This window comes from Micromesistius poutassou, assembly GCF_964030765.1.
Source record: "Micromesistius poutassou genome assembly, chromosome: 12".
In the NCBI taxonomy this organism is placed as follows: Eukaryota; Metazoa; Chordata; class Actinopteri; order Gadiformes; family Gadidae; genus Micromesistius; species Micromesistius poutassou.
The window spans coordinates 521,493-541,657 of record NC_140282.1 but is presented as its reverse complement, the minus strand read 5'-3'; the positions used below and the strand labels follow the sequence as shown (position 1 = coordinate 541,657).

The window sequence follows — 20,165 nt, the reverse complement described above, 5'->3', positions numbered from 1 at the left end:
TACACTAACACACACTAACACACACTAGTACACTAACACACACTAACACACACTAACACACACTAGTACACACACTAACACACACACCCCCTGGAGAGGACCATCAACCAGGGTCTCTGGTCTGTGTGGTGCGTCTGTCCCCTACCTGTAGTCTGTACCAGTGATCCTGTCTCCTACCTGTAGTCTGTACCAGTGATCCGGTCTGTCTACCTGTAGTCTGTACCAGTGATCCGGTCCCCTACCTGTAGTCTGTACCAGTGATCCGGTCTCCTACCTGTAGTCTGTACCAGTGATCCGGTCTGTCCCCTACCTGTAGTCTGTACCAGTGATCCGGTCTCCTACCTGTAGTCTGTACCAGTGATCCGGTCTGTCCCCTACCTGTAGTCTGTACCAGTGATCCGGTCTGTCTCCTACCTGTAGTCTGTACCAGTGATCCGGTCTCCTACCTGTAGTCTGTACCAGTGATCCGGTCTGTCCCCTACCTGTAGTCTGTACCAGTGATCCGGTCTGTCCCCGTGGTCTGTACCAGTGATCCGGTCTGTCCCCGTGGTCTGTACCAGTGATCCGGTCTGTCCCCTACCTGTGGTCTGTACCAGTGATCCGGTCTCCTACCTGTAGTCTGTACCAGTGATCCGGTCTGTCCCCGTGGTCTGTACCAGTGATCCGGTCTGTCCCCTACCTGTAGTCTGTACCAGTGATCCGGTCTCCTACCTGTAGTCTGTACCAGTGATCCGGTCTGTCCCTGTAGTCTGTACCAGTGATCCGGTCTGTCCCCTACCTGTAGTCTGTACCAGTGATCCGGTCTCCTACCTGTAGTCTGTACCAGTGATCCGGTCTGTCCCTGTAGTCTGTACCAGTGATCCGGTCTGTCCCCTACCTGTAGTCTGTACCAGTGATCTGTCCCCTACCTGTAGTCTGTACCAGTGATCCGGTCTGTCTACCTGTAGTCTGTACCAGTGATCGGGTTCGTTGGTCAGTAGAGTTCAGCTCCTCTGGTTCTGTACCAGGTACCCTCTCACCAACTACACGTTCGGCACCAAGGAGCCGCTGTACGAGAAGGACAGCTCGGTGGCGGCGCGCTTCCAGAGGATGAGGGAGGAGTTCGACAAGATGGGGATGAGGCGGACGGTGGAGGGCGTGCTCATCGTCCACGAGCACCGGCTGCCCCACGTCCTGCTGCTGCAGCTCGGCACCACCTTCTTCAAGCTGTGAGTACCATCGGCCGTACCATCGGCCGTACCAGCGTGTTCCTGTACAGTCTGTGGTACCATGGGGGGGTCGGCTGGTAACCGCAAGGTTGCTGGTTGGATCCCCGGAGTGTGGAGGTGTCCCTGAGCCAGACGCCCTCACCCTCACTGCTCCTGACCCCGCTGGCCGTCGCCCTGCGGGGTCCACTCCGCCGTCGGGGTGTGAGTGTGTGATGAACGGGTGAATGTCAGTCAACACTGTGAAGCACTTTGACCAACAACCCCCCCCCCCCCCCCCGCCCCCCGCCCCCCCCCCCCCAGGCCCGGCGGAGAGCTGAGCCCCGGAGAGGACGAGGTGGACGGGCTGAAGCGCCTCATGACGGAGGTACGGACGGCCTCCTGCTGAGAGGCTGCTGCTGTGTTGTTGTTGTGTTGTTGTTGTTGTTGTTTGATTTGATTTGGGGATAGAAAAGGGATAAAAGAAAACATGACAAAGTGCAAGCACTTATTTCCATCACGGTCCCTGGTGTTACGAGACAGGACGTATATCCACATAAACAGACGTGTTAGTGTCACTAGGGGTTTAAATTCACCCTGAGCCTGGAGTTTACCTTTTTTCTGAAACAATGATAGTTGTCTATGCTCTTAATTTCCAACAGTAATTTATTTATAGTTATATATAGTAATATATTTATAGTTCACCACACCACTATGTCTGAGAGTATGTTTGTTTTGAACTGAGGCCGGTACGAGTCTGCATTACTAGCTCTGGTGTGGTAATGGGTGGTAATGGTTGTGTTGGTCTGTTGTCCTACTGCTGCTCTCCGTCTGTTGTCAGATCCTCGGCCGTCAGGATGGCGTAAAGCAGGACTGGGTCATCGACGACTGCATCGGGAACTGGTGGCGCCCCAACTTTGAGCCCCCGCAGGTCAGTGCCCCCCCCCCCCACGGCCGGGGGGTCATGAGGTCATGAGGTCACCCTCTGCAGACCAGACACCAACCAGTGCAGACCAGAGCAGTATCTAGTCTTTACCTCCACGTCTCTCTGAACGTAGAATCAGTGCTGGCCGATCGTAACCGTAGAAACTGTTTGTTGAGTCTCTGCCTCGTACGTTGGTCTTCAACACAGAGGATGTGTTTTATGGATGATAAAACGTGGTTATTGTGGTACCGATTGCATCTCGTTGAGTCTGTGTTCAGCCTGGTTGACGTGTCCGTCCGTCCGTCCGTCCGTCCAGTATCCGTACATTCCGGCTCACACGACCAAACCCAAGGAGCACAAGAAGCTGTTTGTGGTCCAGCTCCAGGAGAAAGGTCCGTCTGAACGCACGCTGACGTCCAAACATGAATATGACTCAAAGTTGTGATTGATGAACGTCCAGTCGGGATTGACTCGTGTCCTTGTGTCCTCGTTTCCTCGTGTCCTCGTGTCCTTGTGTCCTCGTGTCCTCAGCTCTGTTCGCGGTCCCTAAGAACTACAAGCTGGTGGCCGCGCCCCTCTTCGAGCTGTACGACAACGCCCCCGGCTACGGACCAATCATCTCCAGCCTCCCGCAGCTGCTCAGCAGGTACCTGCCGGCTCCATTGAAGTATCTGTAACGGGTTAACCTAGTGATGGTTAGTGTATACGGGGAACGGGTTAACCTAGTGATGGTTAGTGTATACGGGGAACGGGTTAACCTAGTGATGGTTAGTGTATACTGGGAATGGGTTAACCTAGTGATGGTTAGTGTATACGGGGTACGGGTTAACCTAGTGATGGTTAGTGTATACGGGGAACGGGTTAACCTAGTGATGGTTAGTGTATACGGGGAACAGGTTAACCTAGTGATGGTTAGTGTATACGGGGAACGGGTTAACCTAGTGATGGTTAGTGTATACGGGGAACGGGTTAACCTAGTGATGGTTAGTGTATACTGGGAACGGGTTAACCTAGTGATGGTTAGTGTATACGGGGAACGGGTTAACCTAGTGATGGTTAGTGCTGGCTCTTGGTTCTATGAACATCCTCACGGTACCCACAGGACATATTGTATGTTCTCTTCCTTCTGACTAACGTACTTATTGTCGCTCTCTCTGTATAAAGCGTCTCTAGATGCCTCAGTGTAAGTGAGGTTTAAGGAATGGGTTTGGTTCAGCTTACTGCCCGGGCTGTGGCCTTCTGCTACTCTGCCACATCAAGTCTGGATGTCCGTTTTTCTCCGTCATAGATTAAAAAGGAAATGTATAAACGTTGGAATGCACAAAGGTTTAAGTTGAATTGATGACTTGAATATAAGTATACAATTCTTGACGTAAACTCCATAAAACTGACAAAGGCTTCAACATGCAACACATTATCTTTGTTCCTAAATCACTCTTTTCTTTGTTGTTTTTCAGGTTTAACTTCATCTACAACTAAGAGGACGTGTGTGAGGCTGTCTCTGTGAGCACAGCCCTTATGGACGTAGTTCAAGAGGAGCTTTAGAAGAACTGTTCATCACTGAAGGACTGTCCCAGCTCCTCCTCACTGGGAGCACTGGGCTCCACTGGGGGTGGAGAGGGGTTAGGGGCCGGGGAATTTGTTTGTTTTTTTTACCTGGGGGGAAAAGAAAAAAGTGATATTTTCTATCATATGTTGTTTCCTTATCCCAATGCTACAAATTCATTTTACTCTCAAAAGATTTGTCTGATTAAAAAAGAAAAAGCTGCAACTTTGAGTTTCTTGTTTTAACCTGTGATGATGTGAGTGTTTTTTATTTTAATAAAACTGTTTGTTTAGCGGAATGATCTCTTTCTGGAGTGTGTTGATGGATTTATTCAGGTTGTGAGTTCTCACATTTTCCAAAGGGTATTGAAAGTAATATTTATAACATTACCAATATATCAAGCTGCTTTCTTTTTTTTCTACAATGGGGTGAAAATGAAAATTTTCAAAATTTCACCCCAAGCAGCCGTATCATAAAATACCGGTTCTTCAGAAAGACAGTTCTGTTCACACTGCATTGAAGCTGTCCTGTAATGTGTCAAACAAGAGCCGGACTGGATTAAACTGCGGTGATGAGAGGGTATTTATAGCTTCCACAGGCAGGACACTCTAAGTGTTGCTCCGCACTTCTCTGGGAATTACAGATGCAGGCTTTGGTAAACCCTTTGAGGATTTCCATTATGTGTTTTATGTATCAGGTCAACTTAACGTTCTTTGTAGTGGTCTCAGAGCTGTATTATCAACAACGAGGCTCCTGGAATATGTTCATATTCTGTTCACAATGCAGTGAAGCCAATAAAAAAGGTATCACATGTGTATGTATATATATATATATGTATGTATATATAAGTTATAAAGTATTTTTAAGTGTTTTTTTATATTTACTATATAAATATTGTTGTATATTGCCAATATAAATATATATATTATATATATATATATTATATATATTATATATATATTAGCCAAAAATATATGAAATCACAATTAGAAAAGTCTTGATAATTGTCAATGTAACAAATGTTGTAAAATAACCAAATCAGGTTATATTTATGACGGTGTCATAAATATAACCTATAATATAATATATAATATAATATAATAATAATATAATAATAAAGTGTGTGCGCCTTAACGTGCGTGTCGTAGATCCTCCGCGACGCTCGCCGCCTGCTAGCGAGACGCTGACGTCGACACTGTGCGCCCGGACCGGACTTTAATAGAGTGGACGGAACCAAAGTAAACATCCAGATGTGGAGCATGAGGCGGCAGCGATGAGTTCCAAACGACCACAGGAGCACAGCGACAACCCGGAGAAGCGGAAGAGGATAAAGAAACGCGAAGAAGTGGCTCAACTTTCTGTGGTGGTGGACGACGAGGAAGTGAAGAAAGCCGTGAAGGAAGCATGGGCACAAGGAGTCCACTACTCCCATGGTGAGTGGACTAGGGTCCTAAACAAGAGTCCTAACCCCTAGGGTCCTAACCTAGAGTCCTACCCTAGAGTCCTACCCTAGAGTCCTACCCTAGAGTCCTAACCTAGAGTCCTACCCCTAGAGTCCTACCCCTAGGGTCCTACCCTAGAGTCCTACCCTAGAGTCCTAACCCTAGAGTCCTACCCTAGAGTCCTACCCTAGAGTCCTAACCCTAGAGTCCTAACCCTAGAGTCCTAACCCTAGAGTCCTACCCCTAGAGTCCTACCCCTAGGGTCCTACCCTAGAGTCCTACCCTAGAGTCCTAACCCTAGAGTCCTACCCTAGAGTCCTACCCTAGAGTCCTAACCCTAGAGTCCTACCCTAGAGTCCTACCCTAGAGTCCTACCCTAGACTGGATCCACTGGACCGGGGTACTCAGACAGGGGTGAGACGGGTTAGGACGGGGGGTGAGACGGGTTAGGACGGGGGGTGAGACGGGTTAGGACTGGGGGTGAGACGGGTTAGGACGGGGGGTGAGACGGGTTAGGACGGGGGGTGAGACGGGTTAGGACGGGGGGTGAGACGGGTTAGGACGGGGGGTGAGACGGGTTAGGACGGGGGTGAGACGGGTTAATGTTGCTGTTGTTGACCTTGTATCATCGTTAACAATTCATGCATGATTACAACGTCCTAACACCTGTCTGTCTGTCCTAACGCCTGTCTGTCTGTCCTAACGCCTGTCTGTCTGTCCTAACGCCTGTCTGTCTGTCCTAACGCCTGTCTGTCTGTCTGTCCCAAAACCCGTCTGTCTGTCCCGAAGCCTGTCTGTCTGTCCTGAAGCCTGTCTGTCTGTCTGTCGGTCGTCTAGTCCCATTGTCTTGCGGCCCTCGGTGGACCCTCTGTTGTTGTCTCCTCTCTGGGCTGAGGACCACATCACACCACAGTGCTCCTGTCCTCACGTCTCCTCTCTCTTCACTTTCCAGAGAACCTGGAGCTGAGCTGCTACCCGTTCCCACACTGCATCATCAAGGACTTCATCCACAGCGAGGCGTTCACAGAAAACCTCCAGAAGGAACTTCTGGAACTCAACTTCCACGAGAAGTCCAATGACCTCTACAAGTTCAAGCAGGTTGGCCCCGTCGTTAATAACTCTCTTGGTTCTACTGGTTAATACCGTCTCTTGGTTCTACTGGTTAATAACGTCTCTTGGTTCTACTGGTTAATAACGTCTCTTGGTTCTACTGGTTAATACCGTCTCTTGGTTCTACTGTGGTTAATAACGTCTCTTGGTTCTACTGGTTAATACCGTCTCTTGGTTCTACTGGTTAATACCGTCTCTTGGTTCTACTGGTTAATACCGTCTCTAGGTTCTACTGGTTAATACCGTCTCTTGGTTCTACTGGTTAATACCGTCTCTTGGTTCTACTGGTTAATACCGTCTCTAGGTTCTACTGGTTAATACCGTCTCTTGGTTCTACTGCTGGGGTTAATACCGTCTCTTGGTTCTACTGTGGTTAATAACGTCTCTTGGTTCTACTGGTTCATACGTCTTCTCTCTCCTCTCTTCCAGTCTGACGACTTACGGGAGAGAACAGAGTCCCACATCTCAGGCCTCAGGTAAAGTGGAACCTGCTCTTCTGTTTTAACGTAGAGACAACATCTGGCTGATTGGGTTGAATTTCTTAACGTCAAGAATTTCTTCTTGACGTACTTTTGGGACGTCTGTAGTTGTAGACGTAGTCTGTAGACGTCTATAGGCCTGTGGATTTATATTAATACTCATGATCATAATACTCATTATTCTGTATGTTGTATCAGGGCAGCGTTATTTGGCCGCTTCCGCTCGTGGCTGGGAGACGTTCTGAGTGTTGAGCTGGAACCCACCGTAGACATCTCCTGTGCCAAGTACCAGTACACCGGTAATACTAGTAATACTTATTAATACTGTGATAAGACTTATTAATACACCGGTAATACTCATTAATACACCGGTAATACTATTAATACTGTGGTAATATTTATTAAGAATACGTGGTAATACTATTATTACAGTGGTAGTATCTGTTATTACAGAGGTCGTATCTGTTCTACGTGGTAACACTGGTAGTAGTATCTGTTCTACGTGGTAACACTATTACTACAGCAGTAGTACTACAGTAGTAGTAGTAGTACTACAGTAGTAGTAGTAGTAGTAGTATCTGTTGTACGTGGTAACACTATTACTACAGTAGTAGTACTACAGTAGTAGTAGTAGTAGTAGTAGTATCTGTTCTACGTGGTAACACTGGTAGTAGTATCTGTTCTACGTGGTAACACTATTACTACAGTAGTAGTACTACAGTAGTAGTAGTAGTAGTAGTAGTATCTGCTGTACGTGGTAACACTATTACTACAGTAGTAGTATTACAGTAGTAGTAGTAGTAGTAGTAGTAGTAGTATCTGCTCTACGTGGTAACACTATTACTACAGCAGTAGTACTCCAGTAGTAGTAGTAGTATTACAGTAGTAGTAGTAGTAGTAGTATCTGTTGTACGTGGTAGTAGTATCTACGTGCTAACACTGGTCCTCTCCAGACGTGCTCCTCTGTCATGACGACGAGCTGGAGGGCCGCCGCGTGGCCTTCATCCTCTACCTGGTCCCTCCCTGGCAGAGCAGCGACGGGGGAACGCTGGACCTGTACGCCACCGACAGTACGTAGCTCACAGCAGGGGGTCCCTGGCTCTCCTCAGAACAGACCAGTAACGCCGTTCCTCCTCCACCAGGTCACCTCCAGCCCAAGCACATCGTCAAGTCGCTGGTCCCCTCCTGGAACACACTGGTGCTGTTTGAGGTGTCCCCCGTCTCCTTCCACCAGGTGGGCCTCGCCGTGGGGGTGGGCCTCGTGTTGGGGGGGTGGGGGGGTCTGGTGGTGAGGGGGTTCCACGCCCTGGGGGGTCCGGGCCCTGACGTCGTCCCCCTGTAGTCCTCTACCTGTTCCTGAACCAGGTTTACTTCAACAACGATATGTGTACGATATGTGTACGATATGTGTACGACATGTGTACGATATGTGTACGACATGTGTACGATATGTGTACGACATGTGTACGACGTGTGTACGATGTGTGTACGATATGTGTACGATACGTGTACGATATGTGTACGATACGTGTACGATATGTGTACGATACGTGTACGATACGTGTACGATGTGTGTACGATACGTGTACGATACGTGTACGATACGTGTACGATATGTGTACGATACGTGTACGATGTGTGTACGATACGTGTACGATACGTGTATGATACGTGTACGATACGTGTACGATACGTGTACGATACGTGTACGACATGTGTACGATACGTGTACGATACGTGTACGATACGTGTACGATACGTGTACGACATGTGTACGATATGTGTACGATACGTGTACGATACGTGTACGACATGTGTACGATACGTGTACGATATGTGTACGATACGTGTACGATACGTGTACGATACGTGTACGATACGTGTACGATATGTGTACGATACGTGTACGATATGTGTACGATACGTGTACGATACGTGTACGATACGTGTACGATACGTGTACGATACGTGTACGATATGTGTACGATACGTGTACGACATGTGTACGATATGTGTACGATACGTGTACGATACGTGTACGATACGTGTACGATACGTGTACGATACGTGTACGATATGTGTACGATACGTGTACGATACGTGTACGATACGTGTACGATATGTGTACGATACGTGTACGATACGTGTACGATACGTGTACGATACGTGTACGATACGTGTACGATATGTGTACGATACGTGTACGATACGTGTACGATACGTGTACGATATGTGTACGATACGTGTACGATACGTGTACGATACGTGTACGATACGTGTACGATATGTGTACGATACGTGTACGATACGTGTACGATACGTGTACGATACGTGTACGATACGTGTACGATACGTGTACGATACGTGTATGATACGTGTACGATACGTGTACGATACGTGTACGATACGTGTACGATACGTGTACGATACGTGTACGATACGTGTACGATACGTGTACGATACGTGTACGATACGTGTACGATACGTGTACGATACGTGTACGATACGTGTACGATACGTGTACGATATGTGTACGGCGCTTTGGATAAAAGTGTCCGCTGCCCCGCCGGTCGTGACCCCAGAGTAGCGGCCCCAGAGTAAGGGCCCCTCCTGCCCCAGAGTAAGGGCCCCAGACTAACCTCTGCTCCTGCAGGTGGCGGAGGTGCTGTCGGAGGACAAGTGCCGTCTGTCTCTCAGCGGGTGGTTCCACGGGCCGTGTCTGGAGCGGCCGTCGCGCCACGTGGAGGAGGCCCTCCCCAGGAGCCCCCACCTGCCCCGCGACGTGAGTGGACCCCCCCCCCCCCCCCTCTGCCTCCAGGTGCGTCAGGCTCCTGTACTGACGCCTGACGCGCTGCGTGTTTCCTCCCAGGAGACGCTGCTGCTGGAGTGGGTGAACCCCATGTATCTGGACATCTCCTACCAGGAGCAGATCCAGGAGGAGTTTGAAGAGAGCGCCGAAATCCAGCTCAAAGACTTCCTGAAGGTGCGCCTCCTCCTCTGTCGGTGTTGTCTTCACTGCTTGTGTTTCTTCCGTCCTCGCTGCTGACGCTCTCTCTCTCTCTCTGTCGCCAGGAGGAGAAGTTTGCGGAGGTCAGCGTGGCTCTGAGGCTGCACGACATCCAGTGGGCCAGGAGGGGGCCCCCCAACAACAGGTGGGCCGTCTCCCCCGTCTCCCCCCCCCCCCCCCCGTCTCCCCCCTTTACCCTCCCTCCTCTCCCCCCTCCCTTAAAGGCGGTGGTAGTAACGGCGCTGCTCCCCAGGTCCTACGAGGTGGCGTCTCTGGAGAGCCTCCCGTCGTGCGTCAGCGAGTGCTGGGAGCTGCTCTGCTCCGAGGCCTTCTTCCTGCTGCTCTCCAACTTCACCGGCCTCCGGCTGCACTACCTCTGCCCCAACGATGAAGACGACGAGGAAGAGGACGAGGACGAGGACGGAGAGAAGGAGGAGAAGGAAGAGGAGGAGGAGGAGGAGGTAGAGGAGGAGGAGGAGGAGGAGGAGGTGGAGAGCCAAGAGAGCGCGAGGGACGGAGAGGCCACGGGGTCCGCGATGGAGACAACGCCGTCGACGAAGAAGAAGACCAAGGCCAAAGGTAGAGGGGGGGTGAGGGTGAGGGTCCCCTCCAGGTGAGTCTGACTCTAACCTCTGACCCCCCCAGAGCCCAGCACCCCGGAGTACGCCGGAGAGCTGCGGCGCTGGACCCACGGGGGCTACACCCTGCTCCACGACGGGGAGGCGGTGAGGGCCGAGTACGCCCTGGACCTCCTGCTGCCCTTCGGCTGCTCAGGTCAGAACCCCAACCTACTAACCTACTAACCTAACCCACTAACCCCACTAACCTAACCCACTAACCTAACCCACTAACCTAACCCCCTAACCCTAACCTACTAACCTACTAACCTAACCTACTAACCCCACTAACCTAACCCACTAACCTAACCCCCTAACCCTAACCTACTAACCCACTAACCCCACTAACCTAACCCCAACCTACTAACCTACTAACCTAACCCTAACCTACTAACCCACTAACCCCACTAACCTAACCCACTAACCCCATTAACCCACTAACCTAACCCACTAACCTAACCCACTAACCTAACCCCAACCTACTAACCCACTAACCTAACCCATTAACCCACTAACCCCATTAACCTAACCCCACTAACCTAACCCCACTAACCCTAACCCCACTAACCATAACCCCACTAACCATAACCCCACTAACCTAACCCCACTAACCATAACCCCACTAACCTAACCCCACTAACCCTAACCCCACTAACCATAACCCCACTAACCATAACCCCACTAACCATAACCCCACTAACCATAACCCCACTAACCTAACCCCACTAACCTAACCCTCTGATTCCTGAACTTGAGTAACGGCCGATACCAGTACACACTGATAAAGTACACACCGATAAAGTACACACCGATAAAGTACACACTGATAAAGTACACACCGATAAAGTACACACCGATAAAGTACACACTGATAAAGTACACACCGATAAAGTACACACCGATAAAGTACACACCGATAAAGTACACACTGATAAAGTACACACCGATAAAGTACACACTGATAAAGTACACACTGATAAAGTACACACCGATAAAGTACACACTGATAAAGTACACACCGATAAAGTACACACCGATAAAGCCTCTAGCACAGTCTACTACTAACACGTCTTCTCTGTTACCATGACACGATGAGGCTCTCTGCCTGTGTAGTGAAGGAGTCATGTGATGCATCGGATGTCATGTGATGACAGTCATGTGATGCCTCGGAGCGGCACTAGACCTGCGTTCTCTCCCCCGATGCGGCCTGCAGTGCCGGGCGTCAGCGACGGCGGGAATTGAGTTTGATGGTTAGCGATGTCTCTGGATCAGACTGGAACAGCTTTAGTTTGATTTGTTTTGTGTGTGTGCGCGTGTGTGTGTGTGTGCGTGCGTGCGTGTGTGCGTGCAGACTGGCCCTCAGAGTTCGGCGGCTTCACGTCCTACGTGGCCAACGAGGAGGACGAGGAGCTGCTGACGGTGAACCCAGAGGACAACTGTCTGGCGCTGGTGTACCGCGACAAGGAGACGCTCAAGTTCGTCAAACACATCAACCACAAGAGCTCCTGTCAGGAGAACGGCAATAACCTCCGCAGAACCTTTTACGACTTCTCTTTTGTGTACTATGAATAAATCTTTGTGACTTTTACACTTTGGTTGTTTCTCCACTGCTGGTCCGACCCACGCTGTCCGCCGTACAGTATGAGTCACTGTCAGGTTATGGAGGGTCTAGGGTACAGTATGAGTCACTGTCAGGTCATGGAGGGTCTAGGGTACAGTATGAGTCACTGTCAGGTCATGGAGGGTCTAGGGTACAGTATGAGTCACTGTCAGGTTATGGAGGGTCTAGGGTACAGTATGAGTCACTGTCAGGTCATGGAGGGTCTAGGGTACAGTATGAGTCACTGTCAGGTCATGGAGGGTCTAGGGTACAGTATGAGTCACTGTCAGGTTATGGAGGGTCTAGGGTACAGTATGAGTCACTGTCAGGTCATGGAGGGTCTAGGGTACAGTATGAGTCACTGTCAGGTCATGGAGGGTCTAGGGTACAGCAGGAGGCAAACAGTTTTAGATAATAACACTTTTGTAGGATTTGTTGTTTTTCTGTTAAATACGTAATGTGTCCTTGGTCAGAAAGGCCAAAACAGTTTCTGTACTAATCACAATTTGTGTATCTATGGTCAAATTACGAAATGTACGAAATATGAATTGGCTGAATTTAATAAAATAAATGTGTTGTAATTGATAGCAACTAAGACAACCACTTAATGTAGAAACAACTCTGTCACCCCCTGGTGGCGAAATAAAAACCAACCGTGTTTTATCTACTGGGGCTTAAATTCAAATGTCAATTTCAGTTCATTTTGATGAGAAAAATGAACTTGAGATAAGAATAAATAATAATAGAATTATTCTAAAAGCAATCTCAATCACGTGATTTCTATTGCTTAATCACTCAAACAAACGATCTGGATAATATGATTATGACTCTGGCGTTTAAATTAATTGGCCAAGACTCCCGAGACTTAATAAACCACTGCTTGGTTGAACTGGTTCTGCCGGCCGGGCTGAGAGGTCCATGGTCCACCAGTATGGCTCTGGTATGGTCTACCAGTATAGTCTGGTTTGGTTCACCAGTAAGGTACTGGTTTGGTCCACCAGTATAGTCTGGTTTGGTTCACCAGTATAGTCTGGTTTGGTTCACCAGTAAGGGACTAGTTTGGTTCACCAGTAAGGGACTGGTTTGGGGAGCCGCCATCAACCATTTCCTCTCTGCTGAGGGTCCGCCCCCCTCGACTAAAACTTAACTTCGTCCAATCGCAGCGTTCCCTGATTCTCAGTCAGCCAATCACAGGGCGCGACGCTCCCAGCAGGCTGTGGGCGTGGTCCCGAGGAGGAAGCGTCCGAACATGGTGACAAAGTTCCAGGTAAGTTCTTAAAGATTCACGATCGGGGCGACGCCAAAGAGCAGCCGTCTGCACGGTGTGTCGTTAACACATGTGTGTACGAGTACTTTCTTTGTACTTATTTTGTACCTAACTGTCTGTCCTGCAATTCACGAAGACATTGGTGTTATTCTGAAACCCATTCAGCAAACCAGTCCTGTACTGGTCCTGTACTGGGCCGAGGACTCCGGGTCGTTTTCAAACCGAGTCTTTGCTAAACCCGGTGTCTGTGTCTCTCGTCCCCCGGACCTCGCCGTGTCGGGTCGGGGTGAGTGGATCTGAGAGCGACCGCTCAGGATAATAATCCTTTACATCTGCGGGGGACTAATCTTACCATTATATTTATAGAATACCAGCGCATAGACATATAGGCATATGATTACATATGGGATAAGGCATCGTATTAGTTTAACAGAAAAGCATAATCCCTTGTGATGTTCTTTCCACGAAGAGCCATTAATGTGCAGAGCAGAAACACATCAGAACGAAAACAAGTCCGCATCAGAGCGGGAGAAACAAATCACGACCAGGGAGTCTGACGTTACGAGTTGTATTTTAAATTGGCCTGTTTGTATACCTTCTGCTGAAAGTGTCCACCTATCTGTATTTGCCCTGCACGTATTTCCTATAAACCTAATGCTCATGGAAAAACGGTCCCATATACTGTATTAGATTTTCTTACAGGCCTAATGTAATAATATAGTAATAATAATAATGTATGCATAATATCATTCCATTAAGCTTTCAGACGGTTAAACCAAACATTTCAATATCAGTTATCTTTTAATTAGAGTGGGAGTTACACCGTGTTTCTAGTGATTGTGGGCTTATTTCCACCCCCCCCTGAATCCTGTAGCACGCAGACAGACTCTGAGCAGCATGTTGGCCTAAAGATAGATATAAGATATCTATCTACCTATAAGATAGATGTGGACGAATTGTACTCATGTCACGTTTATCGTGTCTAGGAATGGACGATAATTAAATGCACTTTAAGTTATTAATTTATTGTCTGCGATGCTAGTAAGTAGCTCTGGCACAGCATCTTGGCTCCTGCGTCTCCCCTCTAGAAGTCCGACCCAGGGATGGTTTTCCGCCAGGAATACGAGGCTGCTTCTCAGGAATCTTCTCGCACCAACGAGATGAGATGGTGTGTGTGAACCTGGGCCTGTGTTCAGACGAAGGACGAAGCGAAGGTGTTAACTGAGGACGTGTTGTTACACCACAGCATGGGCCCGCCCCACGCGGCTAAATCAAGACCCTCCGTTTGGCACCAGGCTATTTAAAACACACGTCATACATTATGAAACAAATCCGGCGTTATGAGTGTAATATCGTCCCTCCTATGAACGCGCTGCGGGCCCCTCGCCTCCGGGGACGCATCAGGGGCCCAACCAGGGCCGTGAATTATCATAAACTTCAATGTGATGAAGCTCAATGCGCTCAATGGTTGAATGCATCCTGAATACACATTGTGATGTATATTAATACACATTAATACACATTGTGATGTATATTAATACACATTAATACACATTGTGATGTATATTAATACACATTAATACACATTGTGATGTATATTAATACACATTAATACACATTGTGATGTATATTAATACACATTAATACACATTGTGATGTATATTAATGCTGCATAAAATTTGCTGCGATGAATGATTGGTTCTCATGTCGCTGGCATGCTCGCATGGGTGTTGATATCTGGGAATGAGAAAGGAGAAATGAGAATGACAAGAAACCACAACCATCACTTCCTTTCCTCGGTGTGTTGTGGAGAGTCGGAAGCTTTAGTTTCTGACGCTCTGAGTTACAATCTGCTGCTGATTCCCGCCGGGAGAGATTTGGAGAACGGGACATTTGAGGACGAGCAGAGATGAACGTCACCGGCTGACGCCTCAACATTTAGTTATTTATGATCGTTTATAATTGTTGTTATGATCCCATAAGATTGTAAACATGGCCCTGACCGATCTGAGTCCTAATGAACTGTGTGTGTGTCTGTGTGCGTGTGTGTGTGCGTGTGTGTGTGTGTGCGTGCGTGCCTGTGTGTGTGTGTGCGTGTGTGGTGCGTGCGTGCGTGCGTGTGTGTGTGCGTGCGTGCGTGCGTGTGTGTGTGTGTGTGCCTCTGTGTGTTGTGTGTGTGTGTGCGTGCGTGCGTGCGTGTGTGTGTGTGTGCGTGCGTGCGTGCGTGTGTGTGTGTGTGTGTGTGTCAGAGCATGGCAGATGTCGGCGCCTGGTCGGGGGGGGCGGTTCTGTTCCTGAAGTCGCTCTGTCCTCAGGTGGACCTGCTGTCGCTCTACAAGGACCCCCACCACAAGTTCACCCTCTTCAAGGTCATCAAGCTCACCCTGACAGGTAGACCCGCCCCCCCCCCCAGGCCCCGCCCCCCACGGCCCCACACCAGACCTCACACCGTGTGTGTGTGTGTCTGTGTGTGCGCGGGTGTGTGTGTGTGTGTGTGAGAAGGGAGCCAAAAGATTGGCAACACGATGCTCTGTCTCAGTGTGTAGTACACGAATCTGCAGACAAAGATGTTTAGTTGATCCATAAGTGTTGTGTGTAGATAACTTAACTCTGTGTATGATAACTTAACTCATCATGTCTTAAGCTCGTTGAACCTATCAGTCATTTCTTCCCAAAATGTTTGGATCTTTTTCTCCTTCTTTGTAAATTTGGATCCAAATAAAAGCATTTATGTGTGTGTGCGTGCGTGTGTGCGTGTGCGCGGGCGTGTGTGTGTGCACATATGCGTGCGTGTGTGCGTGTGTGTGCGTGTGCGTATGTATGTGTGTGTGCGTGTGTGTGCGTGCGTGTGTGTGTGTGCACATATGCATGCGTGTGTGCGTGTGTGTGCGTGTGCATATGTATGTGTGTGTGCGTGCGTGTGTGTGTGTGCACATATGCGTGCGTGTGTGCGTGTGTGTGTGTGTGCGTATGTATGTGTGCGTGCGTGTGCGTGTGTGCGTGGCCCCAGACTCTGCGGGGGGGCTCGGCGGCTATGAGATCCTGAAGCTTCACGACGCCGACCCCCTGCTGGGCGTGGAGCTGAAGTTCGTGGAGCAGGAGGCGTGCCAGCGCTTCCTCCAGAGCTACGTCTCCGGAACGCTCCGCCAGGCGCTGGCGCAGCACGCCGGGCGGCTGCTGGGCGCCGGCCCCGAGGCCAAGCTGGAGACGCAGCTGAAGGCCGGCGACCAGACCCTGGACCTGTGCCTGGACCGCCTGGAGGCCTGCCTGGACCACATGCACCTCTCCCAGGTAGGGGTCACCCACCTCTCACCCGTAGGGGGTCACCCACCACTCACCCGTAGGGGGTCACCCACCTCCCCCAGGTAGGGGGTCACCCACCTCTCACCCGTAGTGGGTCACCCACCTCCCCCAGGTAGGGTGCTGTAGGGTGCTGCTCATCCCCCTCTCACCCATAGGGTGCTGTAGGGTGCCGTAGGGTGCCGTAGGGTGCTGTAGGGTGCCGTAGGGTGCAGTAGGGTGCAGTAGGGTGCTGTAGGGTGCAGTAGGGTGCTGTTGGGTGCAGTAGGGTGCTGTAGGGTGCAGTAGGGTGCAGTAGGGTGCTGTAGGGTGCCGTAGGGTGCCGTAGGGTGCAGTAGGGTGCTGTAGGGTGCCGTAGGGTGCCGTAGGGTGCCGTAGGGTGCCGTAGGGTGCAGTAGGGTGCAGTAGGGTGCAGTAGGGTGCTGTAGGGTGCTGTAGGGTGCAGTAGGGTGCAGTAGGGTGCAGTAGGGTGCCGTAGGGTGCCGTAGGGTGCTGTAGGGTGCCGTAGGGTGCAGTAGGGTGCTGTAGGGTGCCGTAGGGTGCAGTAGGGTGCCGTAGGGTGCAGTAGGGTGCTGTAGGGTTCTGTAGGGTGCCGTAGGGTGCCGTAGGGTGCCGTTGGGTGCTGTAGGGTGCCGTAGGGTGCAGTAGGGTGCAGTAGGGTGCTGTTGGGTGCTGATGATCACATGATCGGAGACCTGGAGGCCTGACTGGTCCAGCGGTGCCATGGAGACACGAGGCCGGCGTTCTGGTCTCTGGTTCTGGTCTCTGGTTCTGGGGTCTGGTTCTGGTCTCTGGTTCTGGTCTCTGGTTCTGGTCTCTGGTTCTGGTCTCTGGTTCTGGTCTCTGGTTCTGGGGTCTGCGTGTTGGGAACCAGTGACGGGTTACTGGGAGCACTGGTCCCCCGGTGTCTGAGAGTGTTTGATTGATGTGTCCTCAGTCGGCGCGTCTCCGTGACGACGAGATGGAGGAGCTGGAGCAGCGGCTCCAGGAGCAGGCCCTGGGGGGCCCGGGGGCCCCGGGGCCCCCCCCGACCCCGACGCCCCCGCCCGGAGACTGCTTCCGCTTCCAGACCGGGATGTTCGGTGAGGACCGGACCTAAGACCTCAGGTCTAGAGCCTTTAGACCTTAGGACCTTAGACCTTTAGACCTTAGGACCTTAGACCTTTAGACCTTAGGACCTTAGACCTTTAGAGGTCTAAGACCTGACAGCCTTTAGAGGTCTAAGACCTGACAGCCTTTAGAGGTCTAAGACCTGACAGCCTTTAGAGGTCTAAGACCTGACAGCCTTTAGAGGTCTAGGACCTGAGGAGCCTTTAACCCTGCTGGTTCTCCAGCAGGGTATATATATAACTATATCACTATATATATAACTATATCAGCTATATATATATAACTATATCATCTATATATATATATAACTATATCACTATATATATATAACTATATCACTATATATATAACTATATCACTATATATATAAATATATCTATATAAATATAACTATTTAATCATCTATATCATGAACCATGAACTATATCATCTCCTTTCAAAGTGTAAAACAGAACCATATTGCACCTGTTATACATCTGTTATATATCTGTGATAGATAGATAGACAGATAGATAGATAGATAGATAGACAGATAGATAGATAGATAGATAGATAGATAGAAGGATAGATAGATAGACAGACAGATAGATAGATAGATAGATAGACAGATAGATAGATAGATAGATAGAAGGATAGATAGATAGATAGATAGATAGATAGATAGATAGATAGATAGACAGACAGATAGATAGATAGATAGATAGATAGATAGATAGATAGATAGAAGGATAGATAGATAGACAGATAGATAGATAGATAGATAGACAGATAGATGGATGGATAGATAGATAGACAGATAGATAGATGGATGGATAGATAGATAGATAGATGGATGGATGGATAGATAGATAGATAGATGGATGGATGGATAGATAGATAGATAGATAGAGTGATAGATAGATAGATAGAGTGATAGAGTGATAGATAGATAGATAGATAGATAGATAGATAGAGTGATAGATAGATAGATAGATAGATAGAGTGATAGATAGAGTGATAGATAGATAGATAGATAGAGTGATAGATAGATAGATAGATAGAGTGATAGATAGATAGATAGATAGATAGATAGATAGATAGATAGAGTGATAGATAGATAGAGTGATAGATAGAGTGATAGATAGATAGATTGATAGAGTGATAGATAGATAGATAGATAGATAGAGTGATAGAGTGATAGATAGATAGATAGATAGAGTGATAGATAGAGTGATAGATAGATAGATAGATAGATAGATAGACAGATAGATAGATAGATAGATTGATAGACAGATAGATAGATAGATAGAGTGATAGAGTGATAGATAGATAGATAGATAGAGTGATAGATAGAGTGATAGATAGATAGATAGATAGATAGATAGACAGATAGATAGATAGATAGATTGATAGACAGATAGATAGATAGATAGAGTGATAGAGTGATAGATAGATAGATAGATAGAGTGATAGATAGAGTGATAGATAGATAGATAGATAGATAGATAGACAGATAGATAGATAGATAGATTGATAGACAGATAGATAGATAGATAGAGTGATAGAGTGATAGATAGATCTGTTAGGGGCCGTGTTCTTCATAGACTGAGAGCCATTTAATCAGAATCAAGCCTCACATTAACACCTCTCTCTCTCCCTCTCCCCCCCCTCCCCCCCTCCCTCCCCCCCCCCTCCCCCCCTCCCAGAGGACCGTATCCTGACCCCCGCCGACGTCCACAGCTTCTCCAACGGCGTGGGCCGGCAGTGGAAGCACGTGGGCCGGGCGCTGGCGCGGGGCTGCGGCGCGCTCAAGGGCCCCGCCATCGACAACCTGGCCTACGAGTACGAGAGGGAGGGGCTCTACGAGCAGGCCTACCAGATGATCAGCCGCTTCACGCAGGCCGAGGGCAGCGCCGCCAAGCTGGGCCGGCTGGTGGGAGCGCTGGAGGACTGCCGGCTCACCGGGCTGGCCGAGAGCCTGCTGGGCGTGGCCTGAGGCCGCCGGCCACTGGGGCCGCCCCGGTGGAGCTACTGGGGCCGCCCCAGTAGCTGTACTGGGATGGCCCCAGTGGCTGTACTGGGGCCGTCCCAGTGGCTCTACTGGGGCCGTCCCAGTGACGTGTACTGGGATGGTCCCAGTACTGTACTGGGGTGGTCCCAGTACAGCCACCGGGACGGCCCCAGTACAGTACAGTACTGGGACGGCCCCAGTACAGTACAGTACTGGGGCCGTCCCGGTGGCTGTACTGTACTGGGGCTGTCCCAGTACGGCCACTGGGGCTGTCCCAGTGACCCTGTACTGTACTGGGACGGCCCCAGTGGCTGTACTGGGGCGGTCCCAGTACAGCCACTTGGCTGTACTGGGACCGTCCCAGTACAGCCACTGGGGCGGTCCCAGTGACTGTACTGGGACCCTACACCCAGTGTAGGGAGCAGAGGAGGGGTGGAAGATGTACTTATGAAATATTTGATATTTGATCTTTGGTGTGTGTGTGTGTGTGTGTGTGTGTGTGTGTGTGTGTGTGTGTGTGTGTGTGTGTGTGTGTGTGTGTGTGTGTGTGTGTGTGTGTGTGTGTGTGTGTGTGTGTGTGTGGTTTAT

General features: G+C 49.4%; 3 protein-coding genes across 3 annotated transcripts in view; all 3 read left to right on the top strand.

Annotated features, from left to right (window-relative positions):
- LOC311356066 (cleavage and polyadenylation specificity factor subunit 5-like) overlaps positions 1 to 3,932 on the top strand; it is a gene marked incomplete at its 5' end in the record, with an annotated part of 4,646 nt that extends 714 nt beyond the window's left edge. Inside the window, 6 exons of the mRNA XM_084475849.1 lie at positions 1,008 to 1,208; positions 1,509 to 1,572; positions 2,026 to 2,115; positions 2,426 to 2,501; positions 2,641 to 2,755; positions 3,567 to 3,932. Coding sequence (XP_084331975.1) covers positions 1,008 to 1,208; positions 1,509 to 1,572; positions 2,026 to 2,115; positions 2,426 to 2,501; positions 2,641 to 2,755; positions 3,567 to 3,588 — 568 coding nt within the window. The 3' untranslated portion in view covers positions 3,589 to 3,932. The remainder of the gene's footprint in view (positions 1 to 1,007; positions 1,209 to 1,508; positions 1,573 to 2,025; positions 2,116 to 2,425; positions 2,502 to 2,640; positions 2,756 to 3,566) is intronic.
- Positions 3,933 to 4,858: 926 nt separating this feature from the next.
- Positions 4,859 to 12,004, top strand: LOC311356415 (prolyl 3-hydroxylase OGFOD1-like). The gene is made up of 12 exons (XM_084476190.1): positions 4,859 to 5,088; positions 6,050 to 6,195; positions 6,637 to 6,683; positions 6,885 to 6,985; positions 7,640 to 7,756; positions 7,829 to 7,920; positions 9,340 to 9,468; positions 9,556 to 9,669; positions 9,759 to 9,838; positions 9,947 to 10,272; positions 10,339 to 10,467; positions 11,662 to 12,004. Exons 1-12 carry the CDS (start codon positions 4,929 to 4,931, stop codon positions 11,880 to 11,882), a joined length of 1,662 nt encoding a protein of 553 aa, XP_084332316.1. The 5' UTR covers positions 4,859 to 4,928; the 3' UTR covers positions 11,883 to 12,004.
- Positions 12,005 to 13,118: 1,114 nt separating this feature from the next.
- LOC311356421 (tumor necrosis factor receptor type 1-associated DEATH domain protein-like) lies at positions 13,119 to 20,165 on the top strand. The gene is made up of 5 exons (XM_084476196.1): positions 13,119 to 13,177; positions 15,427 to 15,568; positions 16,188 to 16,468; positions 17,415 to 17,559; positions 19,273 to 20,165. The coding sequence occupies exons 1-5, from the start codon at positions 13,160 to 13,162 to the stop codon at positions 19,560 to 19,562; spliced, it is 876 nt and encodes a 291-aa protein (XP_084332322.1). The 5' UTR covers positions 13,119 to 13,159; the 3' UTR covers positions 19,563 to 20,165.

Bases quoted from the DNA above. Each gene is read 5' to 3' on its own strand.
- LOC311356415 (XM_084476190.1), top strand. From the start codon at position 4,929: ATGAGTTCCAAACGACCACAGGAGCACAGCGACAACCCGGAGAAGCGG. The intron at 9,839-9,946 runs GTGGGCCGTCTC...GCTGCTCCCCAG, and splicing joins AGGGGGCCCCCCAACAACAG to GTCCTACGAGGTGGCGTCTC. The intron at 10,273-10,338 runs GTAGAGGGGGGG...TGACCCCCCCAG, and splicing joins GAAGAAGACCAAGGCCAAAG to AGCCCAGCACCCCGGAGTAC.
- LOC311356421 (XM_084476196.1), top strand. The intron at 15,569-16,187 runs GTAGACCCGCCC...GCGTGGCCCCAG, and splicing joins CATCAAGCTCACCCTGACAG to ACTCTGCGGGGGGGCTCGGC. The intron at 17,560-19,272 runs GTGAGGACCGGA...CCCCCCTCCCAG, and splicing joins CTTCCAGACCGGGATGTTCG to AGGACCGTATCCTGACCCCC.